This window comes from Wasmannia auropunctata, unplaced genomic scaffold (assembly GCF_000956235.1).
Source record: "Wasmannia auropunctata unplaced genomic scaffold, wasmannia.A_1.0 LD335556.1, whole genome shotgun sequence".
In the NCBI taxonomy this organism is placed as follows: Eukaryota; Metazoa; Arthropoda; class Insecta; order Hymenoptera; family Formicidae; genus Wasmannia; species Wasmannia auropunctata.
The window spans coordinates 217,782-228,288 of NW_012027334.1; the positions used below are offsets into that span (position 1 = coordinate 217,782).

Here is a 10,507-nt window from a genome sequence, read left to right on the forward strand (position 1 = left end):
CCCGCGGGGAAAAAGAGCGCGCCTTTTAGGATTTCACAGAGGAAATTTGTCAAAATGATCAATGTCAGACCTTCCGATCATTGATCCTTTTGTAGTATTTTGTCAGTCGTAAATTATTCTCTTATCATGAAATCGAAATGACTCCATTTAAAAGAGACACCAGATGAAAAGGCTGCATTCTTCTTACAATCAATCTCGAGTAGATCTTATTCCCAGATGGATCTTATCGGATTTCCGTCTAATTTTACGTCTAATTCGACCGGTTGCAGTGTGGAATTACCGATTAGGAAGTTCGCTCGACGAACGTTGTTCTCGGAAACACACATTTGTATACGCGAAAGACACGCGATATGTACGAGAGTGCACAGTTACAGCAACGCGTAGTTTTAAGACTTATTGTTAGATTCAATGCACACAGGCTAGATTTTATTCATCTACAAATTATACGGTCCACTTCTCGAAGTCGGTTTCTTCTGCTTCGTTGGCGACGTTCTCGCAGAAGTCGACGTGATGTACGGTCGAAACTCCGCGGAGCTCGACAAAACTCGGATTATATCACTTGGAAACAATAGCCGTCCGTGTTACTCCGTCTAAATATTTTCCAACATCCTCTCCTCGCTGCTTTCAGCTGAGAATCTCTTTTTGGGGCGGACAAGAAAAATATTGAAACGCAAAATAGTTCCCGAATGATTGAAATAATTTTTTTTTTTCTGCAAGGGCTAAGCTGCAGGAGAGAGAATAGACGACGAAATGTTATATTTTTCGGGAAATCACAAGTGGATTTTAGCTGAAAGATTTTATTTTAATTTCAAGTCCGTTGCAAGGTTAAGTCTGTTCACTCTAGCTGTTCGCTTTCTGCGTCTAACAGGAGATATCTGTGTTATCAAATTTGCGAGAGATTTTTAAGAGAAATTTTTGCATCATTTTTTTTGGCTTCGGGACATCACTGGATTCTTTGCTATTTATTATATAAATGATTATCTCTCTCTTTCTCAAATATAAAGTTCACAGGTCACATCGGAATGTGACTCATACAGAACGTGAAAAATTAGGGAACGTTAACCGTGCAACCCCTCACGCATTCAACGTATTCAAATTCGCGCATTTAGATTCAGAAGGAGGGGAAAACAACCCGACTCGATTCTGCGTCAATCTGATAAGGTTTACGGGATACAATTCTATCGATCTCGCGCGGTAAATACGCGTGTCGCTCTGCGTCTGCTCAAAAACAACTTTGCTCTCCTCGCTCCAATTCGGCGTATATAGCGCGACACACGGCTCGCGGAATAAATTTAAACGTTGAAGTAAGCGAGACACGTCACCCCTCAGCTAAAATTGCGTGCTGTTAAATCTCACCGGAGACGTAATCCTCATCGGGCGAACGCGGGGCTAATTGTCGGGACCGCGTATATATGGGCGAGAAGTGCGGCGCGGGTGCTCGGGGGTGCAAGCAACGGCGCAATTTTTCGTGACGCGCGTAGAAAGCCGAGAGCGGGTTGGTGCTCCGAGGGGCGTTCCAAGGAGAGAAAGAGAGAGAGAGAGAGAGAGAGAGAGAGGAGAGCGAGAGCGAGAAAGAGAGAGAGATCAGCCGCCGTGTACCGGTGTGGCACAATCGATATATCGAATTGTTTTGATGGAGAAGAGGTGCACCGTCCGGCCCGGCCGGCCGCGACGCGGCGGGGCGGAATGGGAGATGGGATGAGATGGGATGGAATGAGATGCGACGTGCCCCGATTCCAGAATATTTGAGGGTGCGCGAGTCGACCCAGTGCCGCCGCGCTGATCCACCCCTATAAATAAATATGGTCAAGGTGACACTTTCGCGCGCGTTTTAACCCTCCGCGCGCGCGTTCTATCTCTTCCAGTCCGAAAGAGCAGTCGCAAAAATTGAATCTTCTATAGTATCTTCTGCTACTGATTGATTGATTAAATTGGTGGCGGTGATTTAACATCCTGAGAAAGAACGTAGGAAGAAAAAGAGAGCCGTGACCGTTTAACGAGATGAACGATTAGAATAGTGAGAATAGCGGAATACTCGTAGGACAGCACGTTAAGGAGTGAAAACGAAGAGGACAAGTTTAAAATATAAATAGAAACAAATAATATATGTATTATATATATTCATATATGGATCGTCATTTGAAAAACCGTAAGTCGCAAATCTAACTCTTGGGGAAACTTTCAGGTTTTTGTAATAATTAGAAAGTTAAAGAAAAAAGTAAGGATTAAAAAAAATACGTATTCTATCGTGGTTGTGCTTTTGACCATATGTGCGAGAATCGGTCATTTGAGAGACCGCCTAAATCGAAAAAATCTAATTCTTGGAAAACTGGAGAAAACTTTATAGTTTTAAAAGACAGTAATTGGAAGGTTAAAGAAAAACGTAAGGAAAAAATAAATATAAATTGAAAGAAAAGAAAAGTAAAAAGAACAAGGAGACTAAAAAAAATTTTCTAGAAAACTTTGTAATAAAAATTATAGAAAATGAGAATGACCTTGTTCTTTTTACTTTTCGTTTCCCTCAATTTATACTTATTTATATTTATTCCTTCTATTTCTTTATGTTTTTCTTCCAATTGTTATCTTTCAGAACTAGAAAGTTTTCTCCAGTTTTCCAAGAATTAGATTTTTTGACTTGGGGGGTCTCTCAAATGACCGATTCTCACACGTACGGTATAACATAAGCACAACTATGATAGAAAGAATACTCATAAATCGACGGAAAAGAAAAGCAAAAGGAACAAGGGACCAATAACGGACCTTACATTATAGATCCGAAAGATAAATAATGGCCCTTTTCAAGGTTTCCAAAGAATTTGGTAAGAGGTATAGTTATCTGCAAATTAATCTCCCCGTTTTCGGGTTGTGTCCATCTAAATATCTTGTCTAGAAAGAGTTTGAAAATCTCCGTTATTCTTAATTTCCCCTGCTAAAGAGGGGAATTTGTTGTGCTAAGCGCTCTTCGGCTCGCTTTCTTTTCCTTTTGCGAACGATCGATATCTTCTAATGACGAGAGATCGGTTTCTCGCGAAATCCGAGCATCTCCCGCCGGGCGTTCGTGGAATAGAATAAATTCTTCTGAAAAATAAATTTGTTTTTCAGTATTGATTATTTACTTATTTAGTTAAAATTATTTATTTATTTATTTATTTCATATTAAATTGACAAAAATAAGTTTGCTGTTGAACAGCAAAAATAAAATTATGCAAAAAATTATTTAAGTGTAATGTTTATTATTAAAAACGGTCACTAGCTTTCGATTCCTAGCTTAAGATTCCTTGCATTTTTAGAGGGAAATTGTTCGTTTCAAAACCCAAGTGAGTGTGTGGTTTACTTTAAATAGAAAATTTTTAATAAAGATATGTCAAATGTATGGTATAATGGTATCCACGTTCAATATATTTAAATATACATTATATAAATACATTATATAAATAAAATTTTAATTTTTGTGGAAAAATATCTAAAAGGACGTTTCAAATTTGATTTACAGTTGCCATATGCATTGGAGTTTACAGTATTTTTTATCAATTAAATAATAAAAACGCATATATTAAAAATTAAGAAGAACGAGTAAACACATATTTTCGAAACTGAATGCGAATATTTATTTCTTATATGTAATATTTAAGCGTTATCCAGTATTTGAAAGTGGAAATGTGTCACGTCTTGGCTACGACTTTCCACTTTCGTCAAATAAATTACACTGTACATGATTTGCATTAATTCATACACACACATACATGCATTTTTCTTCTTCAAAGTTACAAATGATCAACAAAATTGCAATTAAAATTAAAATTTTTTTACATTTCTGAAACAACTTTTATAGAAATGTGTGTACATCTCAAACTTCTCTGCGATACTTACTAACTTTAAGTTTTTATTTATTTTAAAAATTATTTAAAATAAATTAAGACATAATTTTAGCTTGTTATTAAAACGGAGAAGTCGACTTCCGCACTATCCGAATTTAATTAATACAGAATATCTAAAACCTATTTACCTTTGCAATAAATCAGTTATAAATTATTGGTTATTATATTGATTTTAATATTGTTATTATTATTACATTCATGTTTATATTGAATATTTTCTTTATATTATTATACTTGTTGCCGTTGCTATTTTTTCTGCACTGATACTATTTTTTTTCTAATGGCCCCGCAGTTTATTTTTATTAAGTTTTAGCTAATTGATATTGTTTCTGTCATAATAATAAATCAATAAATCAATAATAAATAAATAAATAAATAACACATTAGCTTTTTGAATTTAAAATGATGCACGTTACGTCATTTGATTGAAATTCAATCGTTCGGATTCTTTTCTCTACCGGAAAAGTGGAATTTTTTTCACGTCCGCATGATATTATGAGACATAATGCTCGATGCTCTGTGCTATCGACTTTAAATATACGTTTATTGCGTTTTTATTTAGACACATAAGAAGCTTGCGCATCCGTTATCGCACTCGTTGTCTTCGTGGAGAATCTTAGGGTCAACGCCTATCACCGATAACCTTTGACGATCTATTTTTAAATTAATTTTACAGAAAGCTTTCCGGCTTTCAGTCGGTCGTTCGTTTCACAGCGAATGTAAAAGTAAAAAAAACGAAAATGCAAATGTTACTAATAAACGAATTTGCGTTGCAGTTACATATACATATATTTAATTTCAAATAATCGTGACATTTTTTTAAAAAGAAAAAAATATACAGAGCGTCGAGAAACGAAAATTTTAATTAATAAAATTGATTTTCTTTATAAAATTATGAATTTATTAATTTATTATTCTATATTATATATATATATATATATAATATACATCTAATACGTTGTATATCTAATACGTTATATAATATATATAAAATTTTAGTGACAACGTATATAAAATAGAAGATATTTTCTCTCTCTCTTTCTCTTTCTAAAATAATGGATCTACTTTGTTCATTAACCATTATATTATTAATAATATATTGCTTAATAGAGTAAGTCATATATATTTCTTCTGTATTAAGTTATACATATTTCATTCATTTTTCGTGTCGTCAACACGAACGAGGAATGTTCGACCGCCGGTTAATGGTCAATTCTAAGAACGTTATCGCCGTAAAAGTGAATCTCTCTTTCTTTTTTTCCCCGCGTTTATCAATCGTCGTTAGTGTAATCTACAAATGTGACAGTTATCTTTAAATGTGAATGAATTATCGGGCGACGATGTGTCGGCATGACGAACGTTGACGTAACCTGGTGGTTGCCGTCCACGTGCATTCATCATCAGGGGAAGCATGCGCGGATATATATATGTTTGTCGATTGCGCGAATTGTGTGTTTTCGCGCAACGTTTGCTTTCTGGCCTAATAGTGAGGCACCGCCTCACAGAAATAGCAACATCGCCAACAGAAGCCAAGCAAATATCTTTTAATAACCTTCATTCTTCGCTGACCTTCGCCATAGCGCGAGTGCTCTCTCTCGAATAGCGTCATAATTATCGCTATCACAATTAGCGGAAGAGCAAAGCAATTAAACCTGAGAAAAGAGAAACAAAACAGAGCGAGATATAACTGTGTGTCACTGCATCTTAATCTTAAGCTTTAGCGCGCGATTTTGTTATCTCGATTGACTAACTATAAACTACTAAAACTCCAATTTCGCAAGCCATTCATGAAATACATCGGAAATATATCGGTTTGCGAGTCTCTAGATCTTGTAATATAGTAAGTCCTCCTTTCGGGGTGAAAAAAGTTGTTTTTCTAAAGAAGCGAATATTTTATATGAAATAACGTATAGATCATTATTTAATCAGATTTAATTTAAATAAGAAGTTTCTCGCCTTTTCTCATTAAGCTAACAATAAGTGAGCTCATCGATTGAGCTGATCCTCGATCGCTATTTATCTCTCCTCCATCATCATTTTTTTTCGCAAAGAAGTGAGATTTTTCAAAATTATCGTTTAACAAGTTTTACATCGGAACCGTCGGTCGGTGCTGTTACGATAAGCGTTGCTATTTATATTAAATATTGCAAAATATCACGCGGACATTGCCGCGTTTTTATTACGCGCCGCGCCGAGCGTGCGGACCGTCAGGAAATGCGCTGAAGATTAATATGAAAAACCGCACACTTCGCCGTCAGCGAAACAGAGCTAATCACACGATTGTTTATCATGTCTGCAGCGAGAGCAGCATGTTTGTGTCCAAACGCCGACTCATACTAAAGACCTGCGGCACCACCACACCTCTGCAGTGCTTGGAGCCGCTTCTGGAGCTCGTTGAGGAGTACACTGGCTTCGACGATGTCGAGGTAAGCGTTATCAAGGATATTACGAGTTATCGACAGCGCGGGCACGTAAAAGATTTATGGCACACATTTATCGTCGCGGCGATTACGAGGATTTAAATGGCAGAGACGAAAATGGTTGAACGATTATGAAAAAAAAGTTCTTGCTCCACTTAGCCTATAATACAATTGAAATACGGAAAATTTAAAAAGAACCAATGCCGCGTTGCGTAAGCTAAGGCAATATTTTATAATTGTTGATGTAAAGTAATTATATCGTACCCGGCAAACAGGATTTTTTTAGAGGCAGCATATTTATAAGATGTTTTTTTTTAATAAAAGAAAAATTATAAAAGTTTTTGAATTGCAGCCGTTTGAATTATACCTGCGTATATTTGTATACACATGTAATTGTAAAAAAATACAGAAATATGTTATACGCATGTATATGTAGGAAAATATGTACGCAGGCATAATTATGTATGTATACTCGTATTTTTAAGGCTTTATATTCCACTTTATAAGATCAGCATTGCAGCTCCATGCTGCTGCAAAATGCACAAAAATACCAACTTCGAATGGCTGTAACTTAAAGATTATAATTTTTTCTTATATTATCGTTGATACTTTCGATCTACATATTAAGAACTATCGTATAACAAATTTTTAGAAAATTTAGCCGAAAGCCATTTTCTATTTTAAGGATTTTGCAGGATTCCTTATTAATAAAAATAAATTAAATAAAACAACGCTACATATGTATAATTTTATATGTGGCAAAATTTTAAAGATCTTAAAAGGATCTTATAAATTTGGTGCTTCTGAAATATATTAATAAAAATAGATGAATATATTTATCTATTTTTATGTTATATAAGTATATAAATACAAAAAATAAAAATGTATGTAGATTTCTTGTAGTTATGAAACAAATTTTTTTACATTTAAATTGTTTTGATTGAAACAATTTAAATGGTTTGATTAAAAGTTTCGTGCATAAAAGATCGATTTTCAAAAATCGATTTTAAATGATCACCGTTAATTAACGCGTTTTCCTCTAATATAAAAAAAGTTTCGCAAGTTCGACTAATATCGGGCCACACACACCCTTTGGCAGATTCGACGCAGGCGATCGCGCGCGGTAAGGGATCTCTCGACTCCTTTCCTCCTCCGAATGCTACGCGCGCAGTTGGTTCCTCCGGGTCGGGGGGTGTGCTTAGCTATATAACTTGACCTAGTGCGCGCGGGGATAAGAAACGCGGGGCGCTCTCTCTCTCTCTCTCTACATATATATGTGTCCCTCCGCCACGCGCGAAACACGTCTCTCTGCCGCCTCCTTGGTTTATTGATCTCACCTATCTCGCCGCTCGACATACCTGCACGCCTCTCCCTCGCTGCCCGAAACGCGGTTTTCGCCCGTTTTCGACACTCCGCCGCGCGCTTCGCGAATCTTCCTCTCCCTCCTTCCCCTCCCCCCCCGCCCCCTACCTCCCACCCCTCGACTTGGGGAGCTGATGCTGCGTAAAAAAAGACTCGCGTTTTCTTTCCTCTCGTTTCACCCGCCCTTGCGAGTCGGTTGGCAAACAGATCGTTCTTATCTGTCGCACGTCTCGCGAAGATATCGCGGGCGCCCTGGGTAAACGCCGGGAAAGTTGAGACTCGTAGAAACTCAAACACGCGACTTACTCGAGTCCGATTCACCCCCTTCCCCCCTCCCTCATCTCGGGGTCGCGGATGAACGGCGCGAGATTCGAATTTTGCGGATTTAGATCGGTCGATCTGTCGTCGAAGTATACATTCCGTTACTGTATAATTTTTTTTTTTTTTTTTTAACAAAATTCCTTCTCGTTTTTTCGAGGATATCGAAGAATATCGTGCGTCCCAGTTATTTACCTAGTTATCACCGAAAGAGAGATAAAACTATCATAATAGCAAATATCTTAAAAATACACCATTCTTAAGAATGATACCGATGTTATGAGTTGGATAACGCTAACGATGATAACGCTGATAATGTTGATGGTATTAATGTATTACTGTAGTTACGTAATACATGCTATAATATAGCAATGAAAATAAAAACAGGAATTACTAAATAAAAAAATAAAAACAGTTTGTTTCGAATTCGCGCGCTGATTTATCTATTATTACTGCCGTCGTTTTTTCAAAAATTATTTCTCATTATTTTCTTATTATCACTGCCGTTGTTATAATTATTATTGTTACTGCCACTTTATTATCGTCGTTGTTATCATCGTCAACGATAAAAAAAAAATGTAGAGTATATATAGATCAGTGAGTAAATGTACATGAGCGTATGTACATTCTTCAGTTTCCTGTCGTTTTCTTTCAGAACGTCTTTTACTCGCGAAAGAATTACAAGAAACCGGAGCTCCAGATATCGCCGCATCAGACATTCGAGGAGGAGGTCGCTCTGCTGGATTCCCTCTTCCCTGGTAATTATCGGATTCTCAAATTAATTTTCGTTCTATTGTATTGGGCGGGGAATAGACGGGAACCGGGTAGAATAAGTTGTAGACCCACTTCAATATCGGTCAGTCTTTCGCGGATTCGGAAGCCCCGTACTCGCACCGTATAGCTCTGTTCCCCCCATTTCAGATGGCGAGGCTTACTGCATGGGCTCGCCCGAGACGGACTGCTGGTATCTCTACACCCTGATCCGCGATAAGCCGCTGCAGGATCCACCGGAGCCGGATCAAACCCTGGAAATACTCATGACGCAGCTGGATCCGGACGTGATGTCGATCTTCACCAGGGACGTCTGCTCGTCCGCCGACGAGGCGACGGTCAAGTCGGGGATCGACAAGCTCATCCCCACTATGATTATAGATGACTTCCTGTTCGAGCCATGCGGATACTCTATGAACGGGATATCTAAGAACGTGAGTCACGCGAGCATTGAGAATAATTTTAAACAAATCGTTTAGTCGTAAAGGTTTAGTTGAAAAGGACGATCATTTTGTAAATATATTAACATATATTACTCTAATAATTTAGAGAATATATTACTCTCTTTCTCTCTTTAAAGTAATACATAAATATGTTTCATAAAGAATAAAATATTCTAACATATTATTTTACGAGTGATATGTGTGTGTAAAATAATACATACATACATAATACATATATAAAAAAGATATGTAAAGGATATTTTAGATACAATTTTATTATTAGATATTGATTTTTAGATATAATTTTAGATATAATTAAGACTCTCCTGGTCCCTGCTTGCAACCAGAGAAATATATAATATCATTCTTCGCTTCTAACGTTGCAATTTGATGTAGCCGGGAGGACGCGGGGAGTCTTAATTATCCACACTGCGCCGCTGCGATACTATCTTCCGCATTCTGTCTTTCAGGGCAGCTACATGACGATCCACATCACGCCGGAGCCCGAGTTCTCGTACGTGTCGTTCGAGTGCAACGTCGCGGAGACGTCGTACGACGAGATAATCCGCCGCGTGCTGAACACCTTCAAGCCGGACAAGTTCGTCGTGACGATCTTCGCCAACAAGCAGTCCGCGGCGGCCAATTGTCCGCGCGAGCTCGAGAAGCGGTCCGACTATCTGAACCGCTCCGGCGACTGGCTGCGCAACGACGTGCAGTACTGTCGCTTCCCGAACTACGATTTGACCTGCGCCTTCTTCTCGCGCTTCCCGAGCTGAGGGTTCAAGGACGCTTCATTCGTCTCGCAACCCGGGACCAATGAAGCGCGCACCACTCCCGTTTCGCCCTGCCACCCTCCGCCTCCCCGTGATCGCCATCGCGACGGCGCGATGACGATCCCGACGAGCGGAGGCAGAGAGCAGCACTCCACCATCCCCCCGCAGCAACAGCAGCAGCAGTCACCCGCCCTCCAGTGTCGTGACGTTTCCAGCACGACCCCGGAGAGCGCGATTGGCGCAGACGTTACCGTACGCTCGGCGTCGTTGCCGCAACTGACGATGAAGATGCCGCGATCCAAGGTGTACCGTAAGACGTCCCTCAAGAGCTCGTCCCTCAAGTGCGAGGTCGACGTCGGCGGCGACGGCAACGGCGTCGTGCGGTACATGAGCGCCGCCGCGGAAAAGAAGCAAAAGAGGAAGAGCCTCGCGGACAGGGAGGCCGCCGCCGCGGCGGCGAGATGCGACGACAACAAGTGGAATCCCGGGGACGTTCACATCACATGCAATCCCCTGTCGACGCCGTATCCGTACTCGACGCC

At 39.1% G+C, this 10,507-nt stretch overlaps 1 protein-coding gene across 1 annotated transcript in view; it reads left to right on the forward strand.

The window, feature by feature from the left end:
- LOC105456754 (S-adenosylmethionine decarboxylase proenzyme) overlaps positions 1-9,976 on the forward strand; it is a 13,339-nt gene extending 3,363 nt beyond the window's left edge. The window contains exons 3-6 of the mRNA XM_011701034.1: positions 6,178-6,304; positions 8,634-8,736; positions 8,900-9,183; positions 9,663-9,976. Coding sequence (XP_011699336.1) covers positions 6,178-6,304; positions 8,634-8,736; positions 8,900-9,183; positions 9,663-9,968 — 820 coding nt within the window. The 3' untranslated portion in view covers positions 9,969-9,976. The remainder of the gene's footprint in view (positions 1-6,177; positions 6,305-8,633; positions 8,737-8,899; positions 9,184-9,662) is intronic.
- The last annotated feature ends 531 nt before the right edge of the window (positions 9,977-10,507 follow it).